Consider the following 22395-nt stretch of genomic DNA (forward strand, 5'->3'; position numbering starts at 1 on the left):
CACATCAATAAACAGAGCCTGAAATAATGGTCAGACATTTGCCATTTTCTGGCCATTTCTGGCTAATGTCTGAACACTTTTAGAAAGTGTTTGTACAGTAGTATTGAGTATGTCTGACCACATAACAGGATTAGTCAGAACACGCAATTTCAGGTCCTGATAAGTGTGTATGGAAGAACCAACGAGTTATTAGCATTCTAAGACGTGATTTGTCAGCCATATACATGTGATATGCGTACAGGATGAAAGATTATTTCCACTTGTAAAAATATTATTTACAAAACACTTAATATAGTATATTTTACACATTCCAGAGTTTCATATAGTCAGTCCATACTAGAAGGTCATTAGTACCTACACATATTGTACTGATGTGTATCATAATATAAGGGATAATGTGATAATGAAAGTGTTGTGGAACCATTTCATCTCTTAATGAAACATCTGTCCCATTCCCAGGTATTAGTTAGTTATTGTGTAGCAGTGTTTCTTGTCTTCGTATCAGGGCAGGTCAACTAAGTATACATACTGCAACGATTGCTTAGCTTATATACGCTGAAGCAATAACATGTACAAGGAAATGATTAAAGTGAAAGTAACGAAACAAGGGAGGTTACTACACCTGTAGATGTACTAGTGGACATTTAATCCCTAATTCAGTCATGGGTATAGACTAAAGTAGGGATTTGATTTCCACTATATATCTGCAAGTGTAAGCAACTACCCTTGTTTCATTGCTGTGTTCCCTCATCGAGCTTAAACTTCCTAGTTTTCCCATGTTGACTTTTTGTAACATAATTATAACTGCACATGTCGCATCAAAAGAAAGAATGGTGACACATCCCAATTATAATCCAGTTACAACAGTATAATGTGATAGTCACAAGAGGGAAGCCATCAGTTTGCAATACTGCAAATCGACACTTTTTGCTGCGGTGAAAAGAAATGGGACACAAAGTGAGGTATGTAAGTCTGTGATGTGTGCATTGTATGTACTGCAGTATGCCAAAAAGCACATGTTGGGCTGAAGCGAAGTTACAGTTAAAAAATCATGATCATACCCTTAGCCGTTATCTTGTCTGAAGGCATCAGTACATAAGTCAAGAATAAAATGTCTTAGCAACCAATTGAAAGTATTTCATGCTGTACTGAAGGCACTTTTGGACTTGGTTATACTAACTAATACTGCCAAGGTGCCATGAAGGTATTGTGAGGCTGGATTCTGGTAAATATGTTGTTTTGTTGTTTTGTGAAAAAGTGAAAACCACTGTGACCCCTGATATACAGTACTATGGTACTGTTTGATGACTCTGAACCAGCCAGCCAGCCAGTCAACATCTTGTTGTTAGTATTATACTCTGTCCTCAGCCATGGTATATATGAATCCAATGAAAACTCCACATTTGGGTGTGTGTTGTAGCTAGTTAAGTACATGTAGTTAGAGAGGTTTCTGTATGGCTACTTATGTACTACATGGGAAATCATGGTAGGATTTCCAATAGCATATACAACTGGACTAATTGGGTGTAACTGCTATTGAATTTCATGGAAATGTACTATGTAGTATGTTATGACATGTTGACAAGGAGTGTTAAACCATGCACAAGATATGGATGGCCCCTAAACCCCTTCCTTTATTTAGTAATGAATTCTGAACACTATTTATGATACACATCTGTGTGTACTGTGTGTAGGGCTAATGGATCATGAACACTACCAATGAGACACCACTTGTCAGCCATATATAATATGGGTTTGTATTATACAGGATGAGAAAGCTATTATAACAGTGTTTATGATATTATTCCATAAAACACTTAACTACCTCATAAGTACATCATGCAGATACCACAAGGACAGCTAGTCGAGATGGTTGGTGCCTACACATTTAGTACTGATATGTACAATAATATGATATAGTGTGTGTGTAGTTATGGGATGATGAAGTGTTGTGGTCATTTCTTAGTGAAGCACCTGGTGTGTTTCCAGGTGTCAGTTAGATACATGATTGTTATAATATTAGTTGCTATATGTATGATATGTGGGGAGTTTTGCATGTACGTATCTCACAGGTGTGTGGGGTTTCTGTGCTTGTAGAACATGATTACTAGTTTTAATGTCTTCACAATTTTTAATGCTATGGAGATATGAGATAAGGTAACAGCATGTCAGAAAGATTTAGATCAGGTCACATGCGTACAACCAAATGCAAGTATTAGCCAAAGGTCAAATAAACAGGATCTTCAGCCAGCCAATTAGCTGATTGGGGGTTGCTATATGAACTCAAATTGTTCTAACAGGTGATGTAGCAGTCAAGTATGTGTCTTTTTTGTAAGTATTCCATTCTCTTGTTTACAAATCATCATACGTCTCCCCTCAGGTCTCAGTCATTGTTATGTACTTAATTGTAAAGATTGTGTAATCACTGTTATGAAAGTGTCAGGTAGAGTTGTGGTTTGGTTGAGTTGTTGCCACTAAGAGATGTCTTGAAGAAAGTCTGAACATTTTTTGACAACAATAGTTCCATTGTTCACACCCACTTAGCTCATCTCCCAACTATAGCACAAAATGTTGCTTAAGTTAAAGCACTGTGGCATGCGTGTACGAGGGGGCATGTCGAGAGGCTAATACAGCACAAGGCAAAGCCAAGTGCTATATTTTCCTCAAGACACCCCTTGAGTTTCGTACACACAAGCATAGGCGGTGCTTTAAGTGAATTATATTGCACTTCCTGGTCATCTTGCTTGGTGCATTTATCTCGCATGCCCGAACTGCTTCAATTTTTGGAGTTTCTGTAATTGTCCATATAGTGGAGTTCTAGTCACAGAACCAACTGGTAGGATTAATCCAGCTAGTTTTAGCAATACACAATGTCATGAATGTGATTAATCATGCTATGTATCTGAGTGGCATTGTTTTCATAACGTTCCTTATCCACAATGTAGCTGTATGAAAAATGCAGTATGCAGTGGCTCTTTAATCCTCCCATGTGAAGTACAATATAAGACCAGGAGTTTATAATATACAATGTACCACTCTGCGTGGGCAGTTCAAAGGCACCGCCAGTGTCATAATTTGTATATTGCACTGCTGCAGACCGCAGCGAGTGCATTATAACTTATAACGCACTGGTTGCGGTTTTTTAGACCACAACGAGTGCATTATAAGTTATAATGCACCGACCGCAGTGCAATATACAGATATTGCACTGGCTGCGGTTTTGTGCAGCATAGCACAAGTGCCGGTGGCGAAGACCACTACGACACCTCACCTAATAGGTGGAAAGACACTTCACAGATCACTCGAATTCTTTTATAGCCTGACATGTAAAGGTCGATTGTGGGCCATAATGTCACCAATACATAGCTATAATGTTTACAAGCAGCCAATGGCGATCGAAAAATCCAACACGGGTGGCCACAACTCTAGTCTACATATATATAAACATACTTATACACCTTACTAGTCTGGTGCCATCTTAGCTCAGATTAAACTGTAGCCCACTTCGACAATGACTCAATAAAACAAATATATCATAGTTCTAAATAATACTAACCTTTACGTTCAATTGTGGTAACCAGTTTTGTCATGCCACCTGATTCGAGTTTAGCCAGTGTGAATAGTAAGAATTAGACTAGCATCGTTTAGTGGTTAGGTTTTGTTTACTTAAAACGTCTATTTAGCTACTTTTTTTTGCTCGAGAGAATCACTATGGCGATTAGTCTGGCGCTTAGTCTATATGGCGATTGAGTAATCACGCTGGCATGCTGAGCACTACATGATGAGAGTCGAACAGCGAATGCAGGTTAGTGATATAACCCATAGCGTACTAGCTTTCAATATCTCAGGTGGCTGCAGTACTGCAGGGGGAACGTCATCGCAACGTCCGGCTTGGTTACCCACAATCGATGTTAGTAACCTGGCCTTTATAAGTGTTACAGCTGTCTTGTGAGACTCTCCCCACCTATTAGGTGAGTGGTACATAACAGTTATACAACGTGCACTCGTGCTCTGCCTGTATAAACGCACTTGCCTTCGGGCCTAACGGCCCTCAGGCTCGTGCGTTTATATCAGGCAGAGCACTCGTGGCCATTGTATAACTATATAATATTAAGGACTCTTGATAAGACATTATGATAGTGAAAAGTTTTTTTTTTTTTTTAATCTTTCTCATCAATCGTGGTTCAGTACTTGTGTGGCCTAACATTGTGGTTTCTATGAATGTTTTAAAAAAAACTTTTTTAAAGGTTAATAACAGCTATCATTTTCTTTGATGTCTATCAACAGTTGCAGTTACTGCTGATTTTTTGAATTATGGTCAAATTAATGAGTGATTTTATATATAATTTTATCATTTCCCTTCTGCTGTTAACAGTGTGGCTTATTCAGTGAACATTTGACTGCTTAGTTAATAGCCACAGTGACTACTATCATGTTTAGTATTGTTGAGTACCTCTTAGCCTGTATCAAAAAAAATACGGATGACTTTACAAATAAGTAAGCAACAGGTTACTGTGTATTTTCATTTCCAGGAATTTGTGCACTGTTACCATAAACTGATTATTTGGATTATCAATATTATATATAGACTGTTATAGAAGACGTCCAAATATGGCCAGTTTGCCGGAAGTCACCAAACCAGTTGAGCTATCACACAAGTTTGGAATTGTTGTTGTAAGGTTTTAGATGAATTTGGTTGCCAGGTTATATATAGAAGTATAGACTACTTCCTGTGGTTAATGCAATAATAAGCCACAAATGGTTTGGTATATGTAGATCTATATTTGGTAGAAATTGCTTGCACATCTTGTGTGATATGGCAGCTATCTTTACTTGTGTAAGTTAGAGGTGAATTTGTAGTGGTTGGTATTTAGTGGAGTGCTTGTTGGTGCCAACTATAGTGGGGCACATCCCTGGTTATATGGTAGAGAAGATATTTAATCATCCATTGCACATCTCGCTTAATACCACTGTACAGTTCAGCATGTTCAGTGAAGTGTTTATAAGTATAACTAGCATATAATTGACCAATTTTTCAGTATTCAACCTTTTTTGTCTCATTGCACTGTGCAGCCATTGTACAAATCACAGCACTTATTTAGCCATTCATTGGCAATGCAATACAGATGCTGTCCTGTTGAGTGTATTGTGGTGTTTTTTACATGCCGGGTCATTTTTATTCATGAGAAAACATGTTGTATATTGGTGAGTAGACAAGAGTGAGTCTTGAAAAAGTGACCCCTCCTCCCTATTGTGTGATGGTTGAATTGTCAACAGTTTTGTTTAGCTATGTACAATACTTGTAGAAGACATTGTCAGTAGCAAAAGTGAAAGAATTCCAAGGGACGTTTTGAAATGTTATATTTGTCCAATGAAATGGCTGGCTGGCCGTTACATACTTGTAGAAGTGGACTACCTTTCTGGTTGTGAAATAATGTGCATAAATAAACCACTCCATCTCTGTAACGTACAGCTGTCTACTGAGATCCTTAATCCCTACACTGTATGCATACAGCAAGTATGAGTTATTGATTTTGCTAATATATACCATATTGGGTGACAGTTACATTTGTAGACGTGTTTATTGTTACTCACTTGATCATGACACATTGGATTTGTAGTGAGATTTTTATTTTGACAGATGTAGCAGCATTTTGCTAATTATTCAAAATAAAAGAAAATACAACCTCATATACTGTACAATGTGGGTTGTAGCAGCCTTAAAATATAATAAGCTTCGAAGAGGTTAACATTCCAGATTGATGGCATGTTAGTAGGTAGCATACCAGACTTCCTGATCTGTGATATTGACCAGGAAGTGGTCTCCTTATAAGGATGATTTTTGATACCATTTTTGGTGACAGTTATGTGTGGCTATAGTATAAGTGGTGACATCATTGAGTGTTTACTAGTACAAGTCATGTGAGGTATTTCCTGTTCTGCACTGCTGTGGTGTAGCTGTAATCGTATCTGCTTATGAATCAGGCTTCATTGTTCTAACTTGGGCTATGATAAATACATAGAATTGAGATACGTGCTTTGTTGCTACTGAAATCCCATGGTGGCTATCTGCATCCAATGAATATGTAACCAAGTCTGGGAAAAACGGTCTTATCACCTATTTAAAAGTATTGAGAAATGCCGGTTTTAAGTATTTAGTGTGTTGTAGCTCGCCAATGGTTGTAACTGTAATTGTAATTTTTAAACAGGGGTCCGCTCAGTAACCAAATACTGATTTTCAGTGAAGCCCTGTGAGCAAAAGAAGAAGAGTACAGAACACAAAATACAACTATAGATACAACACCAAAAATAAACATGCACACACACACACACACACACAAAGCAAAATACAAAGAATTAATATTTAATGCAAATATAATTGTTTTGAAAGATGAAAGAGTTGTGGCCTCCACAACAGTTGATTGTTCCACAGAACACACCCACGATAATAAAAGGACCTTTCCCATAATTGGTAGACACCCCGGGAATAAAGAGATGATTGGTATTACAGCCATCATGACTAGTCACATCTTTAGAATATTGAAAAATATCTTGTAAATATGTTGGAGAAAATTGAAGGTATGTGCACCAAATTTTCACACGTTTTACACACCTTCCAGAGCATCAACTGTACAAGTAGCCACCAGCTAAGTTTCCCATATGTTTAGCTGATATTATTAACTTTATATAATAGTTATACGGGTACAATGTGGAGTCTGAGATTTATAAACCCGAAGGCCCGGGCTGTAGCGCACGAGCGAAGCGAGGGCACTACTAAGGGCCTGAGGGTTTATAAATTTCATAGACTCCACATTGTGCCCGTGTAACTGTTTTAGACTCTATTTCACATTACACTCAGATTACTTACCTCATCCATGGCTGTTTCTGCTGTAGGCTCGGCAAAAAGCGGCTGGTTTTCTTGCGATAATACTAGCGCCATGGCAACTATGCGTTAGCACGTGGCAAAATAATACCGCTCATTAAATCATTGCACGTGAACAATGCATAGCGATTGGATAAACCTAGATTTGAGCATATGTTATATTGTGCCTGAAGACGTGGAGTATATTAGAAAACAAGGTGGAGTATATGAGATTTATTACCCAGAACAGCCTAAATAGAGTCTAAGTTATTATATTGCATGTTTAAATGAGCTCTGTTGTACACACATTCATATTGTGCATGTACAACGCAGTACTCATGTACCTGTAGTTATCCCTTTGTTGTATTTTGATGTGGTAGTACAGTACAGTACTATATATTGTGCTATTTACTCATTTAGACAATGTTTTTGACTACACGCACAAGTAAACAGCTTCATTGTTGTCACTGTATGTGCAGATGAGCCCTTCAAAAATCTAAGAAAACAAAATTTTTGTTCCAATGAAGCATTAAATAGCTCATCCTGTTCTTGGAGACAACAATGAGTATAAAACAGTTTGTTACACATTGTTAGGTATATTGTAGATCCTACACAAATAACCACCCGCTTTGGGGACATGAAATTTTTAACCGATTTTTGCTATAGTAAAGGGGTTTTCCTCGTTCTGAGACAATGATGTGTAGGGGAGCCAGACAAATTGGAACCAAAGTTCTTATTATGAGGATTTTCTGTGTAGTCCTTAATTCAGAGTGTTTGCTACAAGTGGTTTCATTTTATGCGATATCACAAGTTGTAATTTGTTGATATCACATGAATGTACTTGATATCTTGACAACACTTCAAATGTCTCCGATGGTAACAGTTACATCAGTATTTCCTCCAGGCTATTATACCTCATTGGATTATTGCCGTGTGCCCTTCACTTGTTATTTGGAGTGATCTAATTGCCTGGTAGGGATGTTTATTGTACAGGATTCTTAAAATGTTGTTTGTGTGAGGTTCTTTGCTACTGTGCTTTCTAATAAGATACGGTCATTTTTGCATACCTGAGGCCTCATTCTTCATTAATATGTCTGGTCTTACTAGTCAAACATTTAGTGGTGCTTTGAACTATTGAAAAGCACTTTGATATAGAAAGACAAGTGCTTTAACACTATCATTCCCCCTACATTAATAGATGAACTTGTTGAGGACATGTTTTTCAACATTGTAAAGCAAATGGGATGTAGAAAATGTCACCTCATTGCAGGAGAGCTCAGGCACGTGTGTACACAAACAGATTATAGTATATTTAAGCACTAATAAATTTCATAAGTGGAACTCTTAAATGACATTACAAGAACTTGACAGACCCAGGGCGGTAGTCAGCACAAAGCTACTGTACTGGACACAGATAATCCCACCTATCTGGACATTTAATACTGTTACACATTATGTCTGTCTGCCTTTTTCTGAAAGCTTCCATGCCTTGCAGATGTGGACAGACAGACACACATACGTACATACATACACACGGACACATGAAGTACCACACAGCTATTCCATTATGTTGTCATACTTGTGCACAACTTGTTGCTAGGTATCCAACCATGTAGTTATTGGTTTGTGGATGTGACGTTTGAGTAACTAGTTTCCTATTCTTGATATGTCTATATAGAATATTTTCTTCTCTGCGCAACCTAAGCAATTTGTTACATCACTGCTGGTCAAATGATTGCCTGTGTAGTCTTCAGATAGTGACTTCATTAGATTATCCATAAATGGGACTGTGATCTAACATGATGAGGTTTGGTTGATTGGATTTGAGGGTATTTATATGATCACTTTGGTATACAGCATTATTGTGCGTGTGTGCGTGCGTGTGTAATTTATGAGTAGTAATCCAATGCATGTACTGCACCAAAGAAGGAATGGTGCCAGCTTTATCAGTTATAAAATTTAATTGCTTGAGTGAATGCACATCCTGTTTACTACCTGTTTAAAGACACGTGGCTATTTGCTTCATTTCTAGCAGTGTTCTGCCTGTTATATGGTGTTTCAGATGAATGGTATGCGAAACATATCTGCAGTCAATCCACTAATTGCAGACAATCAAGTCGGCAAACAAGCCATAACCTTGCGAGTCGGCAAACAAGCCATAACCTTGCGAGTCAACACCTATGCAGTAGTGGAGCAAGTAAAGCATTGGACACAAAGGAGGACAAAGGTAAGTCTCCATTGTGAGTGTGTTGTAGCTGCGGCGGTAGCCAAAAGGCACTAAACAATGTCGAACGGTGAAGAAGTCAAGCCTGTAGCATTAATAATAGTCCAGTTGTGCTTGGCTGAAGGCATCAGATATTTGGTTAAGTAAAAATTTAACTTGTCAGAAACATTTTGGGTTATCCTGATCATACATTTGAGCTTGATTTTGTTTAAGCAGTATTGACAAGTTGTGGAGTGGCTGGGTTTTCAAGTAATTTCAACACTATTTTATTGCAGGTAAGTTCCATCTCTACTACCCGGTATACAGTACTAATGTACGATAGGTACATGCAATAATGTAGTTTTATAAATATTTCTAAGACTGTGTTGATACTGTGAACACGTGTGAAACTAATTTAGCATTAACAGTGTTTTGAAATTGTTACTGTGAGCAATTGCTGAAGTAGGTACTAAAAGCATCACACTTGTGTAAGTAGTATGGTAGTGATGAATGTCATACTAACTACGTAATTACTTGTCAAGTGATAATGTCAAAATTCATTATGTGCTAACAATGTAAATTTCTATGAAGGTCATTGTTTGTTAGAATGATTAAGAACAGACACATGTAGGGAGACATTTTAATAATTCTTTCCTTACTAGCTCGAGGAGCTTATAAGCACCGGTGCTTATAAGCTCCTGCTAGTTCTCGAGCTCATCCATGGTATTGCTACTACTATGATAACACACTCAGTGTATAGTATGTATGCGTTGAGCTGGATCCTCAAAAACATTTAATAACTCATGGATGGAATTTCATATTATCTTGAAATTTGGCACAATTTTAGCACTGCTTGACCCGCTAAAAATATTTCGAAATCATTTTGTTCAAATGCCCGGCACAATATTTACGGCCAATCAAAATTTCCACCATACATTTCCTATGGAGAAGCCATAAAGGTACAGTGTCCATTGCAACCATTTCCCCAACTTGTAATGCAGCCAAACCATACATGTCTGTTGTTGACATTTTTGCCGTCACCACTAATCATCTGATTTGCTGAAATGTTAATTTTCTTAAGAGAAAAATCCATTTTTTATTTTTAACTGTTTTTCAGGACCCAGCTCAACTTGTACATACTATAATTGTGTAGGTGTTGTGTACTGATCCCTAAACCATGTATTGTATAATTAGTCATGAAGTGGGTATAGCAGGTAATCCTCTTCATCTTGTTCCTGTTTTCCTCTGTCCTAGATGTTGCTTATTGCTACATCGTTCCTAAAAATATTTCCTTATTTTTTCTCTAACCCTAATATGTGTGTATGTATGTTGCAAGCCAGTATTCTATATTTGTGTGGAGTTTCATGACTAACTAACTGGATTCTGTATGGATAAACAGACAAATGGGACCATAAGTGACACACACACACACACACACACACACACTTGTACAAACATTACTGTACTCACTACACAGGATGTGTTGACATGTGTAGGAATTAATGTTAAGCCAGTTACCTTATCAAAATGTTTACTAGTAAAGTATCCAAGTTATCCATCAACTACCCCTGTTGTTACTATAGTAACATGTATGAAGGTTCCAGGCTTTGCATTATAAAAGACTCTAAAAGTGTTGTTGACTTGTTAGTTGTGATAAGATGTCTGCTATGTTATATTAGTTCTACATAATTGTTATTGTGTATGTGTAGATCTTTTCTTAATTGTAGCAACAGCTAAATTTTCATTTTTGTACTCTTTGCTTACACTCTGCAATACTACTACATAGCCTGAAATTACGACTTTACAATGTCCTGACAAAATGTCAGAACAATATCAAAAAAGGTCAGACATATTTCATCTTGGTCTGACATAATCAAAATTGCACAGTTATACACGTGTATGGAGTACTGTCATTTATGAAATACAAAGTAACTGTTGTATACAAAAGCTACCAAGCATACATGTATATATTGCAAACATAAAACCAGCTGCAGAGCCACAAAAATATTTTGATACAATTTAGCTGGTGCTGACATTATGTCAGATCAACATGGCATTTGGTCAGACAATTGCTAAAAATGGTCAGAAATTGTCTGATGTCTGACTATAATTTCAGGCACTGTATTACAGTAAGTGCAGAGTCTTCCCTAAAGGTACAGCAACATTCTTTGCTCAAAATTGCCATCGTTCTACTTTAGGGTAAAACCCTTTTAAGTAGTTTTGATAAAGGTATATCCTTTTTAGAAAGGCTGTCTTCTTTGGGGTTTGTTTCTACCATGATACCTTATTATAACAGAATCAGTCCAGCTATTTCCTCTATGAAGTGAATCAGTAGAAATGATGGTATTACGTAAATGATGATATGTAACACATCAAAGTAATGTGTTGAGTAATTCCTTGAACATTATCATATTATGGCTTGTGTTGGATCATGACTGATGTTACCATGGTTACTGTCATTTCTTGTCTCTCTCTCTCTCATGTTAATATGACAGAACAGGATGAATGGAGTATATGATTATCCTGGGAATGTTAGTGATGTGACTTCATGTAGAATTATTGTTATCTAAGCATGGTGCATTCATTGTATAGAGTAACAACAAGGACAGACAGACATACACTAATTGCAGCATTCTCACGCATATGTACGCAGGTATAAAGTTACCATTACTCAGTGAGGTTTAAACGTGTAAGTGCGAAGTGCTATGCAAATCAATCATCCTTGGGGGCAAGACTGGTACGAGGTTGTACCATGTCATATCGTGAAAGTTTAAGAAGCTCCACCTGGATCAGCCATCGTATGATACATGGACAGTTGGCAATTGCTTCACCAGTTACCACCAAGCACCCAATATTTTCTACAGCTGGGTGGACTGGAGCAATGTGCGTGAAGTTTCTTGTTATGGGGATCAGAGCACTAGTACAGTTTAATGTTAGACCTGGGGGTTTTGAAGCCATTGATACTCAATAGTATGGCCTTAATGCTGATACTGACTTTACCTTGAATTTTGTTTCTGTAGCCTCTTCTAACAAAACCATTTACTGTATTGCAGTTAATTACATTAGCATGCAATACACTTGTTCATAATGATATTAACAGGATGGGGTAGTTGTGAATATCACTAAGCTATTACATGTAGCCGTCAACCCACACTTTAGATAATAACAGACGTCATGAAAGTGATGTGTAGGGAGTTGACGTCTACTGTATTAACTGAACTATAGCACACAGTGATAGCAAGTTTGGAGGGATAATTGTCTCCTTTAAATATACATGCTCTTTGAAAGATTTGAATGTTAAGCTGTAGTATTTTTTATCTTTCCAACTGTTTGTTTCTACAGTATGTCTGAACTGAAGGTTTAATGTGGAATATAAACTTTTATGCATAGAAGCTTTTTTGTATATGATGACAAAATCTTACACGTTACAGATTGTCAAAGATGTGTGCAACAAAACTGGAAACAGTTTCTCTTAAAGTGAATAACCAGCATAAACGTTTTGCCATTGGTACTGTGAAATGTGAGTAACTCTTATCCTCTAGAAGCTTCAACCATGTAGAATTCCCCTTCACAGCTGTGAATATTTTTACAAGTGAGCAATAATTATTTTATTGTTGTTACTAGGCAGGATGGCACCTTAGTGTATGGTCTAATGTTATTATTGTGGCTGAGCTATTGAATACATTGGCTGCACCTGATATTCAATATATTACATTGTTTAGTACAATAACTGTTTATTATTAGCAGCTTATTACATTTTAAAGAGAATTCATAATTGGAATTACTCGCTATATCGTAGCCTGCATATAAGCAACTAACCGGTAGCTTTAAATTTGTAAATGGCACACTTACATACGGCAGTGTTCCTCTCATAGAAAATGGCTGTTGTTTATGACTCGCTAATACACACCAATGGTTCCAGTAGATCTAATATAGTTAGTGTTGTATGGCCATCTTCCTACATGTCTATTGTGTGCTATAGTACAGGATGTCTAGTCATACTGAACTTGTTTATCAGTGGAGAGGTTAATGGAGTGAAGTGTGGTGTAGGATGAGACATGTTATTAGTGTAAGTGGTACTATGAGACTTGAAGTGTGGGTGGTTGTGAAGTGTGGGTGGTTGTGAAGTGTGGGTGGTTGTGAAGTTAGTTCAAATCCACCAGATATCAGTCTGTAACATCAGTTTGTGTGTGGCTAAGTCTGTGAGTACAGGACAGAGGTTATATTGGAATGTATGAAAACCAATTATTGGTTGTCTTATCACTTCCAAGTGTGGGTGGTTGTGGAGTGCATTCAAACCCTGCACAAACCATACTCACCAACATCTTGTCTACAACATCAACAATGTGTGTGTGTGGCTGTTGTGTCAGGTACAGGACTTAGCATGAGAGTGATGTTGTGAGGTGGTCTTGTGACTTGGAGGTGTGGGTGATGTACACCTACCCATCTTCAAATATCTATTTGTGTGTGGTCGTATCTCAACAACAACAGGATGTTAGTACTTTGATCTGCAGTAGCAGCAGAGAGGTGACCATTGTTGTTGTCGCTGTGTACTTTGCATAGGTCTCATGACTAGGAAATGTTGGTGGTTGTGGAGTAAGCTATGCCCACCAGTTGTAACCTTTGTAACACTTGTCTCTGTTATCGTCAACACCTCAGTAATTCCTATAAGGCTGTTACTGGAGTTTACAACTTCATTACAATAGCATATATACCTACCTAGTTATTAATAGCTACATTACAAAACCAGGAGCTCATCGAGTCCGTAGGACGAGGGAGCATGTAACTCCGCATACTCACAACGTAAACAGCAAAATTCAAACATGGCGGACATATCTTAACATAGTATATTCCTTATATAGTAAAAGTTGTATCGTAGGGTAAAGAATTACATAATAATCATGCCACAAATATGCAGCGCCTGGATTAATTCGTGAAAGAGATGGCAAGGAAGGAAACGTCGAGGAAAGGGCTTAACTAACGGAGTGAAATAGTGACAAGATGTTTTGGAGACTGTTAGGAAACATTCTTGCTTACCGTGTAATGTAAGTGGGCCGGCTATCAGTCCATGGCGGCAGCACAGAGTATCTGCAGTAAATACTGAAGGAATCGAGTTTCATTGCTCACTGCTGGAGCAAGAAGACTACAGTATTGTGCCAGTAGTAATGGATTTAGCGAGCATGCGCGGTATGTGTTTATCCTTATACGGTTACTGTTTAAATTACTATTAATAAATTGCGACGCCATGTTTGAATTTCGCCGTTTACGGAGTTACATGCTCCCTCGTCCTACGGACTCGATGAGCTCCTGACAAAACAAAGAGAAGGTTTTATTTATTTATAGTTTTAGTGAAATATTAAATACAACACATAGAGAAGTTGCCCATTACCAATTGTATTATGGCGTAGTCTAAGAGAACTTCAACTAGTTGATTTTGCTGTAGCTGTGCTTAAGTAATTCTTGTGAATTGGAGGTGTTTATTTTACCAAAAGATGGTTAGCACTAAACTGTCAAGTTCTGGGGGAGACCATAGTGAAAACCTGTGCTCTGTTGTGTTTGTTTAGTTGTATTTTCACAAAGGAATTTGTGGGAGCACTAAGGACCAGCCATTTATCACTGACTTACTCATAATCCAGTCATGAACATTCCTCCAATATAAATTATACATTGTCAGTATTTATATTACTCTAGAGTAATAGACTAGTCCAGTGTGAATATGTCAATGGATATAGTTCTAGAGCTGTGTGTTGTGTTGTGGTGTGTTGTGTTGTGTTGTGTTGTGTTTATATAATAATGTTATAGTCTGTTTTCTGGTGATAAACAATAATTTTAAGGTGGTGCTCTGTTCATTGGTTTGTGTTGTAACAATCACTGACAACATGTTCACACTCACCCAATTCTACCAATTTGCTTTTTCTGTCAGCAATTGAAGGACTTAAAGTCTGGTAAACAGCTTTGTAGCACTGTAGAGAGTTTTTACAGTTGTCCTGTGTAGTTAAAAAGTAGTACAATTGAAAATCATCAGATGTCTGTTTTATGCTTGAGCAGTTAATTGATCGTATTACTTGTTGGACTTAACATCTATGGTAGCACAGAGATCATTAATAGTACAAGTTGTAAACTATGATACCACAATTGATGCTCTAGATTTTTTAAGCTGATGCATAGTCTTTTGGGATTAATTTTAATGTGATGAAATGACTAAATTTCTATTGAGATCAGAAACTCCAAGTTTGACAATGCACAGATTATCAATAATGCTGAACTCTTGGGTCAGCAGTCCTTGGATCTTATTACATTATAAAGTAGTGATGACCAGCATCACTTTACTACAAGTGGCTTATATTCGAATAATAATAGTGGTGTCTACAGCTATAAGTTAGCGTAGTACGATCCTACACGTGTTAGTTGCATTATTAATATTTGTTGTTATTATTGCAGTATGAATGCTCCAGTGATGGTGGAATTGGAGGGAGAAACTGATCCGCTAAAAATTGCCATGAAAGAATTAAAGTTAGTTGTGTATATCAGTAAATATATAAAATTCAAATTGTTAAAGAGAGCATTAAAAATATTTATGTTATTGCATATTAGTGACATAACTACATGTCATAACCAAACATACTGAGGGTAGTGGAGTACACTGTACCTGGTGAATCCCATTGGACAGAGCAGTACAAGGTTTATAGTAGGAGGGTGGGTGTGTACCAACCTGTTTTGTCATCATCTAAAATATCGCAACTGCCACTATTGGTAATACGCGAATTCCTTTTGAAGTATTCTGGTGGCAGGAAGTGTTATGTAAATTAGTATACATTATATCACCTTATTAGGAAGTTTTAACCAGAAATGAATTAGATCAAATGACCTTGTTCAAATCATCATCAATTGAATTTCTCAAGAAAGATGTGACCTTGTGTTTACTTTGTTCTTTTGTTAGTATCTGTATATTGCGTATTTCAAAATGTTTATAAAACACGTATACTTCATATTACATTATTCAACATTTTGAAAAATAACCAATCAGTTCTTTGATTATAAACAGGCAATCATCCACCATGACTTTCATATACACAAAAATGAGTCCACATAGTTTTAGTGTACTAGTGTTGGTAGATCTATTAAAGGTATTTTTCTTATTATGACATGCAGTTATTCCTTTCAAAATGTAGTAATGTTACGGTCATTAATTTCTGTGGTGACCAGTAAACAAACTTACAGCAACTTCTTGAGTGTATTATTGTCTTATATGTACCAATTATCACCATTTCACCTTCACAATATCACCATAGCACTAATCCGTAATGGGCTACAATAAACATTAACTGTTAGTTCACATGATATGTGAAGTACTGTAGCTTATAGGGAAGTGGCTTCATTAACACTTATTCACTTGATCACATGATGTAGTGGTTGTTATCGTTCGTAGATGATATAACTTATATGACATACGTAGCTTCTTGGCACGTGACTAGTCTATCTATATTTAGGAAGGTGACGCTGCATTCTCACTATGATCTGTTTTACGTGTTGTTTTTTTCTACCTCTTGTTCCTTTGTGGTGTTTACTCCTTCCAGTGAACATGTATCATGTGACAATTTTCAAGTAAGGAAATAATCCATGAAAGTCAATCCAAGCTTTTCCTAGATCACATTTGCTATGGCAACACATGAGGAGTTCAGTATTAAAATTTTCTTTCCCAGTTACAGCCCTTAGTATCACAACACACTCAAACCACACCACATGCAAAGAGTCGCTACAACACCACTCACAGAGAGATAACATGTCTATAAAAATGTGTGTCTGTCCAGTTTATTGTCATAATTTGCAGAAACTTTATCATACAGTACGGTAGTACTGATCATAAAAGTTACTAACCTTCTGGCCAAAAATATCACCGTAAAACCAGCCTCGTAATACCTTCATGGGAGTATTGGTTAGGGTCCAAATGTTAAATAAGTTTGAGCCCAAAAGAACCTGAAAAGCTAATTTTCTACTGAGTGACTGACCAACCAACTGACTGACTGACCAACTGACTGACCGACCGACCAACCGACTGACTGACTAATGCCTTCAGACAAATGTAACTCGATAACAGCTAAGGATACAGGCTTGATTTTTTCACTGTTTGACATTGTTTCAGCCTGACAGGTGTTCCTTTTGGCATACCACAGTACATACAATGCATACATCATTTCGTGGAGGACTCGATTGATTGCAGAGGCACTTCTACTGTCCTTTGTTTGTAGCACTGTGTAATGGATATAGTTGAAAGCAAAGTGTAATGCCTTCACATTCAAGTCAATAATTGATAGTTGGTGCTTGTGTTCAGCCAAAACATCAACTCTGGCACCATTCTTTCTTTTGATGCAGTATGCATGGATTCACCAGTCTTAATAATGTTACAAAAAGTAAACAAACAAGTGTAAGGAAAACTTAGGAATTTTAAGTTCAATTAGCAAACTCATACTTGTGATATATATATATATATATATATAATAACCTTCCTTTCTGTAAAGTAGTTAGTATCCACTTTACTGCAGCCCTAGTGATTCTATTGTTACAACTTACAGGAGTTCAGTTCAAAATGGTATTGTTTCCATTGAGCACATTATTATGTGTAGACTAGTATTGTGAAGCCATACTGGTGACATGGAAGTTGATGGTCATCAGTTGGTTGCCACATCAGATGACATTCAAGTGTTTAACAGTTAGTGGCTGGTGCCATTGTGTAGTCGTTGGTGTTTAGTTGGTCTAAACCACATTGGTTATTTCCTTTGTTCAGAAAATCTTTGCACAACTGTTCAAACTCGGATGCTCAAAAACGATGTTTAATCTCATAATTTTGTGGTACCACTCAAAACTCAAGTGTGGCTACTATTGACATTTAACCAAGTAAACATGGTAGTTACTGCAGTAATAAAGTGTTGTGTTGGTTTGTACAATTATCGTGATATTTGTAAACTTGGCTGTGAAATATACATGACTTTGCATTGTGAAGTTTACCTAAATAGATTTTATCGAGGCTCCCTGCTAGCCTAGTACTATGTACAGTGGGTTTATTAGTTTGAGATCCGATGATGTTGTTGTTATGGTATAGTTTAAGCAAAAATAAGTGTAAGCAAAAATAAGTTTAAGCAATGATTTTGGTTTGCTGTAGCAGTGTTGTATAAACCATATCCTTGTTGTCAACTTCCCATGCAATTCTGTCACTTCCATACTTGTACATGACATGTTAGGCCTGATGTTCGTACATTACATGTTCACCAGCTCATAGTGAAATGGTACTCAGACGCTCCGAAGTCTTATTATGTACATTAGCACTATACTTAGATGACAGTAGTTGTAATAATATTATATACGAACTGCTATATTATGGGAGTTCTTTGGGAGTTGATGTTCTGTGTGGGTATCTTCATGTTGCTAATCACATTATCTATTGTGCTCATGTGTTGCAACACAGGGAAACAGTCTTGAAAAGAACCCTTCAAATTTGAGATCTCCATATTAAGGGCAAAGATATACAATCTTGATGGGTGGGTATGTCAGTGGTATTTTCATCTCTAAAATAAAGAGGAAAACCTCGAGGAAACAATGTATCATTATGGTCCCACTTTTTGCAGGGGTTATAGTAGTGGACCATAATTTTACAATGAATAATGTTGTCGGCTTACATGTATTCAGTAGTTAACTTTTGAGTACAATCTTACATGTATGCACACACACACACACACACACACACACACACACACACACACACACACACACACACACACACACACACACACACACACACACACACACACACACACACACACACACACACACACACACACACACACACACACACACACACACACACACACACACACACACACACACCACACACACACCACACACACACCTTGTAACTTCCTTCACATACCTAACTGCAGCTCGCAGCAGCACATCACATAGCTGTGCTTTGCTATTTTAACAACCCAATTTTTGGACACCATTTTTGGTGGCAATCCCTACTACTGCTAAGCACTTCTACTACACTTATATTATACACTCTACCAATAGTTGTTATTAGTTGTCATGGTAATTTACAGAGCTAAAAAGATACCCCTGATCATCCGTCGATACTTACCGGACAAGTCATATGAAGACTGGGCAGTTGATGAACTCATTGTAACATAACACACAATAATACACTATCAATTTGTTATGTGTATAATGAGCTGCAATGTTGCCAGTACATAATATTACCATCATAATCATCTAATAAGCACATGAGTGATAATTTATATTGGTAATTAGCATTATTACAAACATCAAATTCATGGAAGCCTTTGATGTTATACCAGCAAGTATCCACAAAGGATTCTGCATGGTTTTGTTTCATTGAATTGTTGGCTTTCAATGAATTACTATTACTGCAGCCTTTACTTGACTACCACCTTTGATTGCATAGCTTTTCACACCAACGTCCATTTTTGCAACTCAGCTGTTTTGCTTTTCATACATTTATGGTATGTAGCTAATACTGTACAAAATGTGATTGTACAAAAACTACAAGTGTTGCTTTGGGCTATCATGCAGGCAAGATTGTTAACTGTTAATCAGCTTGAGGCTCATACCTACTTTTTTTCTTTAGATAAGTGCATAATTATACTTTTGACTCAATAGTTTCTCTTGAGTATTGACTGACCATATTCCATGACTTGTTTCACCAAACCTGCTAAGAAGAAGCAACACCTAACCGCATCCTGGTTACTATAGTAACAATGCTAGTTGTTACAATTGTCCCACAAAACGATAGTAGGGACTTTTTGATGATTTCTCAGAAAAATAAGTAATTAAATTTGCAGTATATAGACAAATTTTACATACAGAGATCAAGGAAACTCCATCAATGGTTATTAATGTGACACAGTTGAGTAGTTGTTATAACTACAAACTATAATACCTGTGTAAGCACAGGGAAAGGTCAGGACTGATGGTGTACTGCTAAATTAGTTGTACTCTTGCTAGATCTAAGAATGCCTTGTTTGTTAAGAAAGAACATGTTTTAATGGTAAGCTAATGCTTAAGGTCCAATATTATTTTTGGAGACAATCGTACTGTATGGTAGGCTTGTTTTTAGCCACAAAAATATTGACCAGAAACAGCATCGCTTTCCCTTCATGGCAACTTAACAGTATTACTTAGCCATAGAAAGTGGTCTAAAACGCTTTCAATGGGTTTCTAAGGACTTTTATTTAAAAGAATTCTAGTGCCAACAGATGGATACCTTCAGTCAATTGGGTGTGATTTCTTCACTGTTTGGCATTGCTTAGGCTTGAGGCATGCTCTTTTGCCTATATGCCACACCAGCTGTTATGTACTTATTTTCCCTTCCTCTGTGTCCCCTGAAGGTGTCCATCCCGTGTAACACATAATAATGTCTGACACTACTATTTCCTTATTCTACTCGACTGATGTTTAAGGAGTTAAGGTCCACTATATAGAATGGCTGCAGGCATAGGTGATATTCCTTGTTGAAAGTTTTTTATTTGTGTGATCCTAGTTGCGTACTTGAATTTTAAATTCCTTGTACTTATTATTTATTGTAAACTTAGCAGTGATGTAGCTGTCAAAATGGTGCAAATGGGACATGTTGAATTTACTAGAAGTGTTTGTAGACATTATCACTGTCTGGTTTCCATCTCCAAAGCAGAAAGCTTTACTTCTGTGGGTCATTGCTATGGGAACTCTTCAGTATTAATACATCAGGTGATATTATTTTTAGAAGCACTTCTACACTTTAAGATGCTGGGAAAGCAGTTTCGAGTGATTTCGTGATACAATAAAACTATTAATGAGGCATAATTATATAAAGTAATCCAATTAGTCATTAACTTATCCCTGGACAAAAACTTTGTCTACAGCTTCTGTCGACTGTTCTATTAGAGTGTAATCTTTTTGTTTAAAAAGCTAACTAGCTTCCTAGAACTGTGTCTGCTACAAAGATAGCTAAATGATTGACTATCCTACTTGTTTATACATCTTGATGGTATCATTTTAAGGTTAGAACAAAATGAGTATTGTAGTCCGGACTTCTTGTTTCTATCACCCTTGCAATTGGAAGATTGTAATGAGTGCAGGTATGTATGCAAACACTACGTACATTAGTACTATAGGCCACTTAAGACTTATAAATTGATATTATTTTTAAACAATACAATGCTGTGGTTGTGAAGTGTCCTGCCAGTCACTATGAACAATACAGATGATAACTATATATGATGCTACATCTTTGCTGTACACGTTAGTGAGATAGCATAGCACACATTAGTGCGTCACACGCAGTACACCTCAAAATAATAATAATATATAAGTAAATACTTAACTGTTTCCAGGTAGGTACATCACTTACTAGTGGTTGACCTAAAATGATGTAATAATATAATTAGTGAGGAATGCTGTATAATTGAAATAGAGGCCATAGTAGGAATGCTTTTATGTATTACTAACTCTACGACAGTTCTTATAACAATTATTGTCACCAATTGGTTAAAATTCCAGTCAATATAATAATGATTATATTCAATGAATAATTTTTTTTTTTACTGTAATTTAATGTTCAACTAAAGTCATAAGCATCAGGTAGACAGCCACCTTGTTTTGGACACTTTTTTGTAACACTCCTCATTGGATCTTCTATAGGAACAATTTAATCCAATTCCTAGTTAATCGTTAAACAGACAATTAGCATCAAGACACTATGCCAGTCCTCCCCTGAAATTAAAGTCTTGTTAGTATCTGGAGAAGGGTAGTAGACTAGCTAGTGGGTCATGGCGGATGAAGATATTAAAAGTGATTACTTTATTAGTATGGAGACTTGTCACGCTTGCAGTACATGTACATGCAAAGCACACACACTTAGCTAGCATGCTCCTTTTAGGGTCATTGCCTTCCATGGCCAAAGAAGTGTAATAGGTGTTGTGAGATTGAATCTGGTGGCATTAACTATTGTCTTTCAGGTAAGACATAATACACTACTTACAATCCTTCCACTGTAATTATTTATGATGGCAGCTCATAGCTGCTGGCTTTATAGCTAATTATAAACATTACAAAGACACACATTTGGAAACCATGATGACATTATTTTTTTAAATAAGGCAGGTTATATAGAGCCGGTACTGGTTGCACTGTTTCGCCAGCTATTTTTCCGGCAGTAGAGGGTATAATACTGAGAATGTTACATGCATTTAAAAAAAAAAACTTGTACAAAAAACCTAAGAAAGTGAAAAAAAAAGTTGCCTCAGCTGGGGCTCGAACCCTAGCATCTGTACTCATGGTC

At 36.9% G+C, this 22395-nt stretch overlaps 1 protein-coding gene across 1 annotated transcript in view; it reads left to right on the forward strand.

The window, feature by feature from the left end:
• Nucleotides 1–19340, forward strand: part of LOC136257366 (DNA-directed RNA polymerases I, II, and III subunit RPABC2-like) — a 52717-nt gene extending 33377 nt beyond the window's left edge. The window contains exons 5-6 of the mRNA XM_066050537.1: nt 15507–15578; nt 19160–19340. Coding sequence (XP_065906609.1) covers nt 15507–15578; nt 19160–19247 — 160 coding nt within the window. The 3' untranslated portion in view covers nt 19248–19340. The remainder of the gene's footprint in view (nt 1–15506; nt 15579–19159) is intronic.
• The last annotated feature ends 3055 nt before the right edge of the window (nt 19341–22395 follow it).

This window comes from Dysidea avara, chromosome 6 (genome assembly GCF_963678975.1).
Source record: "Dysidea avara chromosome 6, odDysAvar1.4, whole genome shotgun sequence".
NCBI lineage: Eukaryota > Metazoa > Porifera > Demospongiae > Dictyoceratida > Dysideidae > Dysidea > Dysidea avara.